This window comes from Rhinatrema bivittatum, chromosome 15 (assembly GCF_901001135.1).
Source record: "Rhinatrema bivittatum chromosome 15, aRhiBiv1.1, whole genome shotgun sequence".
Classification (NCBI taxonomy): domain Eukaryota; kingdom Metazoa; phylum Chordata; class Amphibia; order Gymnophiona; family Rhinatrematidae; genus Rhinatrema; species Rhinatrema bivittatum.
The window spans coordinates 74,795,349-74,812,043 of NC_042629.1; the positions used below are offsets into that span (position 1 = coordinate 74,795,349).

A 16,695-nucleotide genomic window follows, 5' to 3' on the forward strand; every position below is an offset into this window, starting at 1 on the left:
GTCGCAGCCTGATTCCCCATCTCATGGAGAATCTGTCCCTTAGCAGAAGTGTCAGAGGGAAGCCGCAGTTCACCTCATTTTCTGAAGATGTTAAGTTGGCTCCCAGTCCTGATTTTGCTTTTAGTTTTGCCCTGAATTTTATAGAACAGAAGGCTCTGACTTTTATTCACCTGTTTTTGCTGTAGGCACACATTAGGCGAACTCTGCAGCAACAGCAGAGAACATCACTTCCTTTAAACTGATAATGCTAGAAGTGGCCAGGCTCTATTAAATGTCAAAACTGGATTTCACAAGCACAAATTGTTCCTATATAAAGTAAGAATGAAGCGTGTGGGTGCAGAACAGGGATAGAATCAGGAGTGCAAATGTTCTTGTTTTGGGGAAAAACCCTCTGCTGCCCAGGCCATCTTTAGCAAGGTGGCCTCCGTCTCTGCTCAGGTTTGTTCAGGGCTGTGTACACTGATGGCACTGTAGAATTATTTCATCGCAGTAATGGCAGAGAGGCTGCACCCTGTTCTCATCCCACCCTTTAGCACTGGGAGACTGAGTTGGCTACAGCAGAGACTGTAGTTTTAGCCAGGCAGCTCTGCTAAAAACGCTGGAGAGGAGGGGGAGGAGACAGAAAAGGCAAAAACCGAGTAACTTACACAGCAGCATAGTAAGTGATAGCAGCAAAAGAGCAAACCTCCCCTCCCCTGGGAAGACAAGCAGCCGTATGCAACACCACAGCAGTTCCAAGCAAGCCTAGAATCTGTGACCTACTCAGCTCCCCAGGCAGGGCCATTCCTCACAAGCCCATCACCTCGTCCAACACCCAGAAACCCCTTCTCGTGTTAGCAGCACGCTGTCTAACAATGGCCAGGGTCCAGATTATCCCCAACACATGTTCAGCAGGGTCACTACGTGCAGCTTGCTCCAGCCTTCTCAGAAGCTCAATATGAGGCAGGGTCATAAGTGATGCTCAGCACAGCTTACCCCCAATTCCCTCTTAGAAGCTGGAAGCACTCAAGCCCTTTGTGCAGGTCACCCCATTTGACTACTGATTCACTGGCTATTAATACTTTTCTGAATCTGCTCCTTGGCTGCTCTTTGAAAGGTTTTAGCCCTGGTCTCTGTCATTGGCACAAATCCAGGAAGAGACCAGCAAGTTTGTGGAGCTGGTGTGCATTGTATCGTCTTCCTGGGCTTGTGCCTCCACCTCATACCCAGCTACAGTCAGCTCTCGGTTTGTCCATAACTACCGTACAATAAGTTTCTATCAAGGAATCCTAATAGTATAATGTAAAACTTAGCTACTGTCCATGTGATAATACCTGTGAATAACAGCATTGTTTTCTATTATGACATAAATACCAGTGATTCACAGTAAAACACTGTTGTATATTCATAATATCCCACTCTATATCACTACTATATGATAAATACTATATTACATTATAGCACTGCATTACTACTGCAGTATGCTGTACTATGCTGTACCATACTGCAGAATGGTATCATGTAATAAATACTGCCGCATAAGATTACTTCAGTATTGGTGACCAATACATTTCTTTAATAAACATAATACATTCTTTTGTAGTATAATAATATTGTATTACATAATACCACTGTATCACTTTATATTACTCTGCTATTTGTTAAATACATACATAAGTACTACATATCGTAGTAATACCAGTGACATGCAGATTATGGATATTCTAAATCATGGATGTTATATTTGTAGTATACAAGTGGAAGAAAGAGACAAGCTTCCCATTGCCAGAAGCATGGACTGGCAGGGAGTTCTGTGACTGGGGTTACCAGGTGACCTCCTCCATGGATGGAGATGGAGTTCTCTTTGCAGACTGGGTGATATCTCCATGCACATAATGGGGCAGACATGGCAGGGTAAAACCAGGACTACCTCAGTTTCTCCTTGCTGACATGGGGGCTTGTCTGGTGACATTAATCCTGCCATGCTCTAGCACTGAGGTCATGCAATTTTATTTTATTTATTGAAATTTATAAACTGCTTCATTTTAGATTAAACAACCAAACCAAAGTGGATGCACACTGCACATACAGTTACAAAGAACATCCTTACCAGTCTGGCTACCCAGACGACCATCTGTTCAACGCCCAGCCACTACCTATTTATATCCTGAACACCATCCTCCCCTACCCTACCCCATCACCTTCCAGCCATTCCCACAGCATCTCATCCCTCCTCCACCTCCTTGGCTTTCCATCCTGTCCCCTTCTCCTCTCCTTGCCTTGGTTCTGGTGGGAGGTGGACCCGGAAGCACTGAAATTAATCCATGGCAAGGCCTCCCAAACCTGTCCAGATGATCCCACAGCTAGTTAGGTTTTCAGGATATCCACAAAAAATATGCATGAAATATATTTGCATACATTGGAGACCCAGTATATGCAAATGTAACTTGTGCAAATTCATTTTTGGGATCCTGAAAACCCGAATGACTTTGATGAAAGTCCTCATCTGTGACCTGTGCTGTGACTTTCTGCCAGGTGCACGAGACAAAAAGAGTGTCTCTACACCAGTGCTCTTCACTGAATGGTCTGCAAGCCAGCAGGTGTCTTCCACAGACCCTAAATGTGGCTCCCAGTTGTGATCGTGTTAGTTTTAAATCGGAGGCGGTGTCATTGGCCCAAACAGGCTGAACCAAAGTATCTTACAGGCGTACTCAGGCCAAAAGGAGGAAGAGACCGTGGCAACATTGGTCGGCATGGCAGAAATAAAACCAGGAGACCGAAGGGAGGAAAAGAAGGAAGAGGCAGAGCAGCAGAGGCACTGGCCCGCAGCACCATGCGGGAAGGGAGAAGGAAGATTTTGTGACTGTTGGCCCAGCTCCGGCCCTATTGGATCCAGAGAAGGAGGAAGCCTGCTGCCAGCCACTGAGACACTGTAAGAGGGAGATGCGGTTTGAGAGAGAGACTAGTGAGACAGAGTGCGCAGGATGAGGGAAACTGATCGGGATAAGGGGGAGAGGGGATTGAGACACTGGTGGGTGGGGCGGCTGGAGAGAGAGAGGGTGATTGGGTGGGACAGAGTGGAGCGGGTTGAGAGAGAACATTAGAAGGAGAGCGTGCACAGTGTGTTGCGGGGGTTGAGAGAGAGAGAGACTGGTGCAGACAGGGAGTGCAGCGGTGCTGTTATTGGCTCTCACATTGAAGGGTTTTTTGACTTTACACTGTCCCCTGGACTCTGACCCTCACCTCATGGGGCTCTTCTGAGTTTTGCAACACGATCCAGAAAAAGTAAACATAAAAGCCCTTGGAGGTCCTTTCCCTCATGGCACGATGCCACTCGTGCCCAGCGAGTAATCCTAATTAAACTTAAGCTTTGTCTTGTTCTACTCATCAAGACATATTAACCTCTTAAAACATGCCAAGAAACCTCCAATCTGACTTCCCAGTATTATCGCTGTTCCCAGGGGGAGGGTTATAGCGTAATGCACCCACAGAAGGGAAAAGAAAGTCAGTTACGTACATTTAAAGTGAGTCTCAAAGCAACATTGGATAGAAATATTTTAAATAAGTAAATAAACATGGAGTTTGCACAGGCGTAAAGATAGCACTTGCTCCCTCCCTTGTCGATTCCTCCTGGGAGGCTCATATCCTCTCAACAGTGTCCTGACAGATCCAGTAGGGTGCAGGATCTCCCTCTGAAGGCATAGAGCTCTACTTTTGACTATTTTACACCCTCAGAAGACTCTGCAATATAAGAATATAGGAAGTGCTATACCCAGACAGATCAAACGTCCATCAAGCTCAGCAAGCCAATCCAGGTCACAAATACCTGGTAGGATCCCAATTCTTTTTCCTCATAACCAAGTCTACATGGCCAATAGTGGCTTATGGACTTTTCCTCCAAAAATATGTCCAAATTCATTTTAAATCCAGCTATACTAACTGCTTTCACCACATCCTCTGGCAACATGTTCCACAGTTTGATTGTGCATTGAGTGAAAAAATGCTTTCTCTGATTTGTTTTAAAAATGCTTTATGGAGTATCCCCTACTCCTAATACTACTGGAAAAGGTGAATAACTGTTCCACTCCACTCTAGATTCTATAGAGCTCTACCCTATCTCCTCTCACCGTCTCTTGTCCAGGGCTGAGCAGCCCTAACCTGTTTAGTTTTCCTCACGGGGAATTGTTCCATCCCCTTTATCATTTTGGTCGCCCTTCTCTACACCTTTGCTAGTTCTGCTGGGTCTCTTTTGAGATGCGGGGACCAGAACTGCACACAATACTCAAGGTTGGTCACGCCATGGATTGATACAGAGGCATTAGGACATTTTCTGTGTTATTTTCCATCCCTTTCTTTATGATAGCGAATATTCTGTTTGCTTTTTTGACTGCTGCCACATCCTGAGTTGAGTCTACAGTGAATCCAACTCCTTTTCCTGGGTGATGACTCCTAACACAACCCAACATCCCCTAAGTGCATTACTTTGTAGTTTCATTAAATCTATGGTAACCCTCCGCTACCCTCCCCCCCCCCCCCCCACCTTCCAACCCCCCTTTCCAACCCCCTTACAATCCCTCATTCCTACCCCCTCCCTCGGAATACCTTGTTACCCCAAAAAGCCAACTCTTATCAGTTCTTACCAGTTTTGACACGTTACTCCCCATGCTTAAGCTGTATCCAAGTTTTTCTCTCCCCCTGTTCTATGTAAGACAACTTTGTCACTGTTTTTATGGTTGCAATGTAAACCGGAGTGATAATTAACTCTGTTATTTGAACTTCGGTATAGAAAAGTTATAAATAAATAAATAAATTAATTACATTTCATCTGCTATTTAGATGCCCAATCTCCTGGTCTTGCAAGGTCCTTTTGCAATTCCTCACAATCGGTTTGTAATTGAACTACTTTGAATCATTTTGTATCATTGTTCCTTTTTCCAGATCATTTATAAATATGTTAAAAAGCACTGATCCCAGTACAGATCCTTGGAACACTCCACTATTTACCTTTCTCGATCATTCAGCCTTACTCTCTGTTTCCTATCTTTAGCTAGTTACCAAGCCACAATAGGACATTGCCTCCTCTCCCATAACTTTTTGTTTTCCTGATGAGCATCTCATGACGGGACTTTGTCAAACGCCTTCTGAAAATCCAGGTATACTATAGTCAACCAATTCACTCTTGTCCACATGTTCATTAACCCCTTTAAAAAAAATCATAACAGATTTTTATGACAAGACTTCCTTTTGCTAAACCCATGGTGGCTCTGGCCCATTAGTCTGTAACTATTCAGATGGCGAGTAATTTTGTTTTTGCCCAGGACAGACGTAGTTTCCCAGATCATCCCTGGGACTCTTTTTAAAGTTAGAGATTAGTAGTAATCAGTGTTTTGGTTCCCTCAGAACCACCTACTACCCAGTGATTGGCTACTCTTGAATTTGTCAGTTTGCTCTATTACATCTTCCTGGTTCACTGTGACTTACTTCAGTTCCTCTGAATCATCACCCTCAAAGAATGTGTTTGGTGTAGGTATCTCTCCGATACCATCCTCAGTATGAAAGAAGCAAAGAATTCATGTAGTTTTTTCTGCTATAGCCTTGCCTTCTCTGAGTTCCCCTTTTATGCTTCAGTCATCTAGCAGTCCAACAAACTCCCTTATAGGCTTCTTGCTTTGAGTATATTGAACAAGTTTTTATTTGGGGGTTTTGTCTTTTGGTTTGTTTTATTTCTAATATTTCTATTTTCTTCGTTTGGATCCACCTTCCAATTTTTGAAAGATGTCCTTTTGGCTTTAATAGCCTCTTTCACCTCACCATTTAACTATGCTGACAGTCATTTGGCCTTCTTTCTAGGTTTTCTAATGCATGGAATACATTTTCTCTGGGCTTTCAATATGGTGTATTTAAACAATGCCCATACCACATGCAAACTTTTAACCTTTTTTAACTGCTCCTTCCCATAATCCCCTTATTTAAAGTTAAATACTACCACAGTTCTTTTCTTTAATGTCCTCTCTTCAGTGAATATGTTAAATTTGATTACATATGATCACTATTGCCAACCTTGGGATGCAGACCAGGCATTGCTGTTGTTGTGCAGTAACTTGAGTCTCCTTATGTGTGTCTGTATATGTATGTCAGTGTCTCAGTGTGTATTTGACTGTCCAAGTGCCTGTGTCTGTCTGAGTGTGTATGTTTGTGTGTCTATGTGTGTATGTGAATGTCTGTGTGTGTTTGTATGTGTATGTTTGTGTTCTGTGTATTTGAATGTGTATCTGTATGTGTATTTGAATGTGTGTCTTTATGTTCATGTGAGAGCCTATGTGTATGTGTGTGTGTGTATTACAATAGATGAGTGACTAAGGCTGTGATGCCTTTTCTTGAACCAATGAAAGAATTATCAAAAGGTATTGCTGGACATTTATGAGCATTTAAGGCCACAAAGTTCCTTTTGGGTGAGTGTGCATTTGTGTCTCTACCTGTGAGTGCATGTTTGGAAGTGTGTGCTTGTCTCTCTACCTTTGTGTGCACATTTGTGAGTGTGTGCATGACCTTTTCTGTATGCATACCATACGAATCCACTAGAATAATCTATGACAGACAGAGGTTATGATAATACAGAGATGTTTGGGAGTATCTTGGAGCACCCAGGATGGAGTGCAGGAAGGGAGCAAGAATTCAGCCATCCTGAAAGCTGTTTTGTTAACACTGCTCTGGGGAATACTTCTCCTTACACACTGCTGTCTTCATTACCCCCAGCAGGTCCTGATCTGCAGGTGCCCCACATTAAATCATTTCTAAAATTACATCTGGTCTTAAAATGTATTTCTCTTGGAGATGCTTTGTTGATGTAAATATTTGGATGCTTCAGAGATGCAATTATCCCTAAACCTGAGCCTCATACATATTCAGGGTTTTGTGCTGAATTATCTTTCCTTAAACGGCTGATTTATGTCAGGGAAGGCACTGGTTAAATGCGTAGAGCCAGACCTCCTTCAGCAGCCCTGCGTTGGGAGCAGTAACTGCATTTCTGCTGCAGTGCCCTCATGCAGCACCTGATTTTGCAATGTCGTCTGATGTCAGGAGCAAGCAGGGTTTCCTCTCGCTGCACCGACCTTAGCAAGAGCATAGTGAGGAGCTGCAGACAGCTCTTGTGTCCCAAGCCGAGAAGGCGAGGACCCAGAAGTGAATAGACTGCTTCAGATCTCCACTTCCTCCTGGTTCAGTTTCCGAAGAGGTGGTGAATGTGGAAGAAAAGCTGATGTGATGGGGCTTCTACGTTTCACACACAGTAACCTTGGAGGATTAAAGAGAAGGTGCCATGAGCCTGAGTCATTAAGACTTTTCTCCTATTCTGCGTCTATGGGGAAAGAAAGCTTAACGAATCAGGTCCATAGTCAATCTTTATGCTGCTAAAGACCGAATGCAGCTTAAAAAATGTGACCCAATATCAACCAAAATCCTTTGTTTCAGGGTGGCATGAATGAGAAATTCAAAGATCATAGGACATGTATGTACGTAGATTCCTTCAGAACATGTTTCCCTGCCCAGCACAATGCCCATGTTGCTAACCCCCATGTTACACTTTATGCAAATCTCTTAAACAGATGCATTTTACCCCGCAAACTCTGGCATGGCTATTTTATATTATGAATGTTTTATTCAAACCTTTATAGAACTGTGGGTAGGTGGGCTAGAAATTTTATAAATAAAAAAATACTGAATAAAGTCAAGGTACAGCTCATGGTATTATAAGATTTTGTTAAATGGTAAAGTTTCACCCCTGTTTCTTGTGAACCAGCATGATGGGACCACCGTCTTGAATGTTGGTATATAAAAAAAAAAAAAAAAAACCAAACTTAAATAAATAAATAAATAAATAAATATAAGATGCATCCTATTCTCTATTCCGTCTTTCCTCCCCTGCAACAACCCGATAAAATGTGAGAAATTCTATCCAAAAGCAATTGAGTCTGCTTTCCAGGATGTACGTGCCAGCAGTCGTGCATGGGTCGGAAAGAAATGCAACCCTGTCAGAGTCCTTTTGTTCTCCTTGAGGTCCTGAGAATTTGGTATGGCCAGGACAGCAAACATGAAAGTTGTTGGGGTGCAGTTGGGAGAATGACGCTCACAGACACAGCGATCTCATAAGCCTAGGCTAAAACCAGCACACACTAAGTGTGTATATTTGTATATTTTCCTGCCTTTATTCCCCCATGTTGCTTAATTGGATTTAGCATTCAGTGGTGTCCACCTGTACTTCCATTCTGAGCATTTCAGCGTGTTATATGCTGTTTCCTATAGCTGTGAAAGGAGAGACTTCATAGCACGTTTTGGAATGTGTTTCTCTTGTAGGATCTGTACCGTTAATTTGTCCATTGGCTGGCTTTTCTGCTTTTGATTTAGCCAGAGGATACCATCTGCTGGATCCTTCTCTTCCATGGGAGAAGATCAGTGTCTGCCCAGAGACACTCACCGATCTTTCTTTTTCCTTGTAGATATATTGATATCTTTTCTTCGATGTAAAGAGAAAAGGTCACCGAGTCGTATCTCAATGAAATTCACTTCTCTTCTGAGTAAAGAAAAAGTTGCTTTTGATTTTTCATATGCGCTGTACTGACACAGCTTTGGTAGGAGTATGTGATTGCTGAGATGGGGATTCTGAGTGATATCAGACCAGATTCCTAGAAAGAAAGATTTTAAGCGGGTTTTGCACCATGAGAAGTCCAACCGTAGCAAAAACAGCAGGAGAATAGAGGATGCATAAGTTATATTTCTACTTTATTATTCTGTAAATCTTGAATATGCAATAGATTGTCAGTTTGTATTAAACTGGGACATAGTGAATTATCCAGATCGGCATATTTGTATCCCATGAAGTATGTTTGCTGGGGATGTGGAACCTGAATTCAATCTTTTGGCCTGATATTCCTGAGAAAAAGGTCTTTTTAAAAGTCGTGAGCTAGCTTATCTGAGTGATCGATACTGCTTTTTTGTTTTTGGAGCATTAGGACTCTTTTTCCCTTTTCCCCTTTTTTCCTTTCACCTTTGATCATCAGGTTCCTCAGGTGACACGTCCGTGCAGGGCCAGTTCAAGGCTGCAAGAGTATTTGGTGCCCTAGGCAAACCTTCACTCATGCATCCCCCTCTCTCTCTCTACTTACCTCTAGCACAGCACTCCCTCCTACTGACGGCAGTAGCTCCAGAACAGTTCTCCATCCTACTGACGGCAGTAGTGCCAGAACAGTTCTCCCTCCTACTGACAGCAGTAGCTCCAGATCAGTTCTTCCTCCTGATGGCAAGAGCTCCAGAACAGTTCTCCCTCCTGACGGCGGTAGCTCCAGAATAGTTCTCCCTCCTACTGATGGCAGTAGCTCCAGAACAGTTCTCCCTCCTACTGACGGCAGTAGTGCCAGAACAGTTCTCCCTCCTACTGATGGCAGTAGCTCCAGAACAGTTCTCCCTCCTACTGACGGCAGTAGCTTCAGAACAGTTCTTCCTCCTGATGGCAAGAGCTCCAGAACAATTCTCCCTCCTGACGGCGGTAGCTCCAGAACAGTTCTCCCTCCTACTGATGGCGGTAGCTCCAGAATAGTTCTTCCTCCTACTGACGGCAGTAGCTCAAGAACAGCTCTCCCTCCTACTGACAGCGGTATCTCCAGAACAGTTCTTCCTTCTGATGGCAAGAGCTCCAGAACAGTTCTCCCTCCTGACGGCAGTAGCTCCAGAACAGTTCTCCCTCCTACTGGTGGCAGTAGCTTCAGAACAGTTCTTTCTCCTGATGGCAAGAGCTCCAGAACAGTTCTCCCTCCTACTGATGGCAGTAGCTCCAGAACAGTTCTTCCTCCTGATGGCAAGAGCTCCAGAACAGTTCTCTCTCCTACTGATGGCAGTAGCTCCAGAACAGTACTGACGGCGGTAGCTCCAGAATAGTTCTTCCTCCTACTGACGGCAGTAGCTCCAGAACAGTTCTCCCTCCTACTGATGGTGGTAGCTCCAGAACAGCTCTCCCTACTACTGACAGCAGTAGCTCCAGAACAGTTCTCCCTCCTACTGATGGCGGTAGCTCCAGAACAGTTCTTCCTTCTGATGGTAAGAGCTCCAGAACAGTTCTCCCTCCTGACGGCAGTAGCTCCAGAACAGTTCTCCCTCCTTCTGACGGCAGTAGCTTCAGAACAGTTCTTCCTACTCCTGATGGCACTAGCTCCAGAACAGTTCTTCCTCCTGATGGCAGTAGCTTCAGAACAGTTCTTCCTCCTACTGATGGCAGTAGCTCCAGAACAGTTCTCCCTCCTACTGATGGTGGTAGCTTCAGAATAGTTCTTCTTCCTACTGATGGCAGTAGCTCCAGAACAGTTCTTCCTCCTACTGACGGCAGTAGCTTCAGAACAGTTCTCCCTCCTACTGATGGCAGTAGCTTCAGAAAAGTTCTCCATCCTACTGACGGCAGTAGCTCCAGAACAGTTCTCCCTCCTACCTCTCCCTTTTTTGTCGATATTATCTCTGGAACAGCATCCCTCTGTGCCTCGTGCTGGTAAGATTTTGCTGCACCCCCCTCCGGCGCTCCAGGCAACTGCCTAGTTTGCCTAATGGAAGCACCAGCCCTGCACCCGTATGTATCTGTATGAACCCTCATCAGCTCAAGGGCTGGAAAGGCATACCCGTTGTACCAGTTGCTGGCCAGCAGAGCTTGCCGCTGTAGTGGCAACTGTCTTCCCACTCTTCCAGGTCCTGAACATACCTATTTTGTGGTGCAACCAGATCTAGCTAGCCCTGGTGGATGGGGGATCCCAACCCAGACTTCCAACTCCAACACCATGCAATCCTCATCAACCGTCTGACGGAAAACAGCATCACAGGCTCGGCACTCAAATGGTTCAAATCTTTCCTCAATAATAGGAAATACAAGGTGAGAATAAACGATAAAGAATCCCAGCCCATCCCTTCCAACCATGGCGTACCCCAGGGATCCTCGCTATCCCCCACACTGTTTAATATCTATCTGTTACCCTTATGCCAGCTCCTAGAAAGCCTCAACCTAATTCACTTCGTATACGCTGATGATGGGTACTTGCCAGGTTCTTATGGCCTGGATTGGCCACTGTTGGAAACAGGATGCTGGGCTTGATGGACCCTTGGTCTGACCCAGTATGGCATTTTCTTATGTTCATTTTCTTATGTGCAGATCTTAATCCCTATCACTGATCCCGCCTCCAGCACCCTGCACTTCTGGAACAACTGCCTTCACTCTATCAATAGTCTACTCTCAAGTCTCAATCTGGTTCTTAACACTTCCAAAACAGAACTACTAGTCATCTCTCCTAATGACAACAACCCCCTTGTCAGCAACCCACTCTCACCATTAGTAAACCAAGTGAGAGACCTAGGAGCTACTCTTGACACCAGAATGAACTTCAAAAAGTTCATTAACAACACCACCAATGAATGCTTCCATAAGCTTCATGTCCTAAAACAACTAAGACCTCTCCTACACTTTCAGGATTACCGTTCAGTACTACAAGCCATACTGTTTTCAAAGATCGACTATTGCAACGCGCTTCTCCTAGGCAAACCTTCACTCATGCATCCTCCTCAACCAAACCACTACAGATGCTTCAAAATGCCGCAACCAGGATCCTTACAAACTCTCGTCGTAAGGACCATATCACACCAATCCTTAAAAACTTACACTGGTTACCCATCAACTATAGAATACTGTTCAAGACCCTGTCCATCATCCACAAAACCATCTATCATCGATCTACACTCCAACTCAAAATACCACTCGAACTCCACGCTTCCACAAGACCAATCAGATCGGCATACAAAGGATCTCTCTAGGCTCCCCCTAATAAATCCACTAGTCACACCTCCATTCAGCAACGAGCCTTGTCCACTGCTGGACCTTATCAATGGAATCTTCTTCCCCCAGAACTTCGCCAGGAACAATGCCCTTTCTCCTTCAGAAAGAAACTGAAAACTTGGCTGTCCATTCAAACCTTCCCTTGATGGGTCACTCCACAACTAGCGTAGACTCTCACCCCTTATTTTCACAGTTCCCCCCCCCCCCCCTTCTCCTGGATCGTTCCTGCCACAGTTAGATTTACATAGCAGGCCATCGTCTAAGCTTGTATCTTACGTCGATTGTTACGTACGTTTCTCTTGTTAGAATTATGTTATGTTAAACTAATATCTTTCGCTCTTAACTCTCCCGTACTGTAAATCCCTGTTCATTGTAACTTTATCTTCTACTTAATTGGTTACCCCTGGTTACGCTGTAAACCGGTACGATAAGACCTTCGTCTTGAGCATCAGTATTTAAAAAGAATTTAAATATATAAAATAAATAAATCCTGCTATGGCCTGAGCCACAGCACCAGCCTCGTGTCAGGACTTATGAGTTATATGTCTCATCTCCCATATGCCAACAGTTACACAATAGGAAGAAAGTGGAGAGGGCACAGGGCTTAACTGAGTCATTTTAAAGACCAGTAGTAAGATGGGATGGAATGAGTGGAATGTCTCTAGAAGTCTCTAATTGTGTTTGTCTACAGACTGACCCCTAGACTAGCAGTCTCTTCGAAGAAATGCAGACTCTATTCTATATCGTCTCCTCCCCTGCAAGACCTCTTTCCCATCTGAGCCTAGAGTTACCCAGAAAGTCAGTGGCAGAGCTGGATTAGAACTGAGGCACTGATATGTCTAAATTCACAGACTGAGGCTATGCAAACCTGCATTTCTGTCCAGGTTCCTTAAACAAGGCTGTTGATAGTCCTTAGCTATTATGACTATTTTGGTGTTGCTCTAATGATCAGCATCAGAAACCTAGGCCAACACATCTTTAATAGAGTCATACTGTCAATACAGTTGAAGGCTGATGTTGGAGAAGATTTCAGAAGAAAACACTTGCGTGACTTGTTTATAATAAAAGATGCACAGTTCGGCCAGCTGGAAGTTTTCAGGAGGATAATATTTCCACAATAATTGGTTTGAATGGGGTATATCTTGCACACGTTACGTTACGTTACTGGGCAATGTTGGTTAGTGGAACAAATGTTGTATGGGGACATCACGCAGAGCTTGGGGTCTCTAACTCTGTATTGCTATAGGCCGTAATATTAAACAGAGAGAGACAGGTCCTATTAGTCTTATTGCTATAGAGGGCCAGTTCTCAGGAAATCTGCCACCACAGCACTATAAGAAAATTACAACTTTGAAAATGTTCGTTTTATCAGATCTTTTATGTAAGAGATGACTAAAGCCAAGCATCAGAATTTAATGAAAGCTATTGAAGAGGGCTGCTGATGAGAAAGAGAGAGACTGGCTATTTAATTTGGATCACTTTCTGGATACATTAATTTTAAGGGGATGAATAGGAGGGAGGGTTTCCCTTAGCATTGATTTCTTGAGACAGTTTTGGTTCTCAAATGTGCCAAATATATGTATTTTATCCTGTAAAATGGGAAGGAAGAATGGGAAAGGAGAATATGACAAACATTCAAAAGTCTTACAGGCTTCCATGTGGTACATGGCAATGGTATTTTCCATAGAGAAAGGAGTTTTATGGTAAAGCGTGGTAAGATGAAACGGGAGGAAGTACAGTATATGGGGAGAGGGTGTTAGGATGCCTGGAGTCACCTACCAGCAGAAGCAGGGCGGCATTAAAGGAAACCAGGAGGCAGGGGCAACTGGGAAGGCTGAGGGGTCTTTAATTATGTCACAGTGTTACTGTGAGATATATATATATATATATATTTATATATATATATATATAGAGAGAGAGAGAGAGAGATGTATTGTAAGATGATTTAGAAAAGACAAATGAATCCATCGCGGCTAGAAAAAAAGAGAAATGAAAAGAGAAGAGTAGCATGAGAAGCTGTGAGACAGCAGAAATACTATATCCTGTTATACCTTCATTTTGATGTATCTTATTCTATGTCTAAATGCAAAATGCCCTCTCGCTCAGGCATGTCATTCTGGGAAGGACGAGTGACGTTTTGGTAAGGCCGGAGGCTTCTTTCATTTGCTTTTGCTTTTCTCCGCAGGCATCACATTCATTATGTTATTCCATATGATGGAGACCAGTCAGTGGTGGACTCCTCCGAGAATTACTTTGTGACTGATAATGTCACCAAACAGGAGATTGACCTGATGCTGGGACTCCTGCTGGGCTTTTGTATAAGCTGGTTTCTGGTCTGGATGGATGGGGTGCTTCATTATGCTGTCCGGGCATGGAGGACGAGCCGGCCTTATGGTAAGTGGACACCCTGCTTTTTTTTAAACTCAAATAGAAGTGGAGAGGTTAGAGCAGTGGGGCTACAATCCAGGAAGACCCCAGTTCAAGTCCTACTGCTGCTTCTTGTGACCTTCAGCAAGTCGTTTCACCCTCTATTGCTTCAGGTAGAAGGAAATACCCATAGTACACAGAAAAAGACTGTCTGCCCATCCATCCAATTAATTTAGCGTTATAATGCCCATCACTTCCTTAGAGATCCTTTGTATTTATCCCATGCTTTCTTCAATTCAGATTACGTGTTTGTCTCCACCACCTCCACTGGGAGGCCGTTTCATGCATCCACTCCCCTCTCTGTAAAGAAATATTTCCCCAGATTAGTCCTGAGTCTACCCCTTTCACCCTCATCCCATGACCCCTCGTTCTAGAGCCTCCTGTGCATGGAAACCTCTGAGATATCTGAATGTCTCTCTCATATCTCCCCTATCTCACCTTTCCTCCAGGGTGTACAAGTTTAGATCTTTAAGTCTCTCCCCATATGCTTTAGACTGAAGATCACTGCCCATTTTAGCAGCCTCCCCCTCTGGACGACTCCATCCTGTTTATATCCTTGTGAAGGTGTGGTCTCCAGAATTGTACTCAGTAATCCCAGTGAGGTCTCACCAGGGACCTGTACAGGGGCAGCATCTCCTCCCTTTCTCTACTGACCAGTCCTCTCCCTATGCAGCCAAGCAGCTTTCTGGCTTTTACCACCTTAAGATCATCCAATATGATCACTCTCAGATGCAACTCTTCTTTCCTGCTTAGAAGAATTTCACCCCCTTTACTGTACTTAGCTGCTAAGGCCCTAGATCATTTCTCAAGCTTCGCCAGGTCCCTCCTCATGTTTTCCACACCTTCCTGGCTGTCTGCCCTGTTGCAGATCTTTCTAGGATGGTCAGTTCTGCAGGGGTGAAAGCACACTGGGGTGCTGACGAGGGGGGGGTCTGCAGGGAGCTTACTGGGCAGAGCTCAGAACCTGAGACATGTTCGTTACCCTCTAACCTTCCTTGTTGGCCATTTTTAGCTGGGATTATTCTCTTAGCTACCAGAACCTCCCATCTTAGTGTCAGTCGGGACCAGGTCAATGCAGGCAGCAAAGTGTTGTCACATTCCTGGGATTGGTTATTATTTTCTTCCTTCTCCCTGTCATATTTCTATTGTACGCTCTGCAGATAAACTTTGAGATCTTTTGGCAGCTGCAAACACAACTGTGCAGATGAAAACAGAGTCACATGGCCTCTGTTTTTCCTTGAAGCAGCCCGTGATTTGAGGTTACTGGGCTATGTGTTCCCAAACCATTAGCTCCTCCATCCCCAAATAACTCTTTCCTATATCAGTTCCCTTAGGGGTAGATTTAAAAAAAATACGCGCGCTGGCACACACACGTTATAAAATCCGGAGCGGCGTGCGCAAGGGGGGGATAGAAATGTGCATGTTTCACACAGTGATGAGATCGGGCCTCCCCCAGGTTCCTTCCCAGTCCCCTCCAATTAAAGAGCAGACTGGAAGGGAACTTTCCTACCCTCCTACCTACCCTCCCTCCCTCTTCTCCTCTCCTCCCTGACCCTTTAGAAGGCCCTACCTTATTTTGGTTTCCTTGTTGTAGAACTTACGCTAGCGCCTGCCGGCACACGAGCCCCGACACAACAGCAAATGTCCGCTGTACCGGCCGCCTCCAGCCCTGCCCCTCCCCGCCCCTGTTATCGGGCCCGGCACTTCTGTGCGTAACAGGAGTCACGCACGTGGCCGGGCTCGTTTGAAGATGTGCGCAGCGAGCACAAGGCCCAGTCGCACATGTAACCCCCTTTTTCCCCATGTGCAGGGGATTTAAAACTTAGCCGTTAGTGTGCAGCCTCCCCAGTCCCATGCCTGATCTCACTTTTACAGCTGTGATGCCCAAGCCAAGAGATGAACAGAACCATCTGCTGAGAAGTAATGCACATCAGTGGTAGCCAAAGAAAAGGCCACAGCTGCCTTCCCACAGTTGCCTTTCATTTACTAAGCAGTCAGGAAAGGGAAAAAGCACTTTTACGACCGGTACAAGGTGGTCTGCAATCCCAGCAGGAAAATATTAGTACCAGTAAATTATCACCCTAAATTCCACTGTAACACACATCTGTGTAGCTCACAGTGATTAAACAATATGATTCATTTGCAAACCGATAAAAAATGATAATGAATAAAGTTGATTGCTTCATTTTCCGCCTTTCCATTAAAATTCGATTAATTTCTCATTAGCATTCCCACTACAGCCAGCTCCAGAGATGTGCAAGTTGCAGGGTCTCTCATATTTCCCAGAATATACTGAAAAACAAGCAGCAGTGTCTGATTGCCAGATGTGCCTGTGTGACCCTCACAGCCAGAGCCCAGAGCATGAAATCTTTTCCCAAAAACATGCAGGCGGAACTGGCCAACCGAAAGAAGCATTCTGCCAAATGCTG

General features: G+C 44.5%; 1 protein-coding gene across 1 annotated transcript in view; it reads left to right on the forward strand.

The window, feature by feature from the left end:
* The window catches only part of TMEM240 (transmembrane protein 240), a 41,876-nt gene that overhangs the window by 13,392 nt on the left and 11,789 nt on the right, over positions 1-16,695 (forward strand). Inside the window, exon 3 of the mRNA XM_029578929.1 lies at positions 14,025-14,233. Coding sequence (XP_029434789.1) covers positions 14,025-14,233 — 209 coding nt within the window. The remainder of the gene's footprint in view (positions 1-14,024; positions 14,234-16,695) is intronic.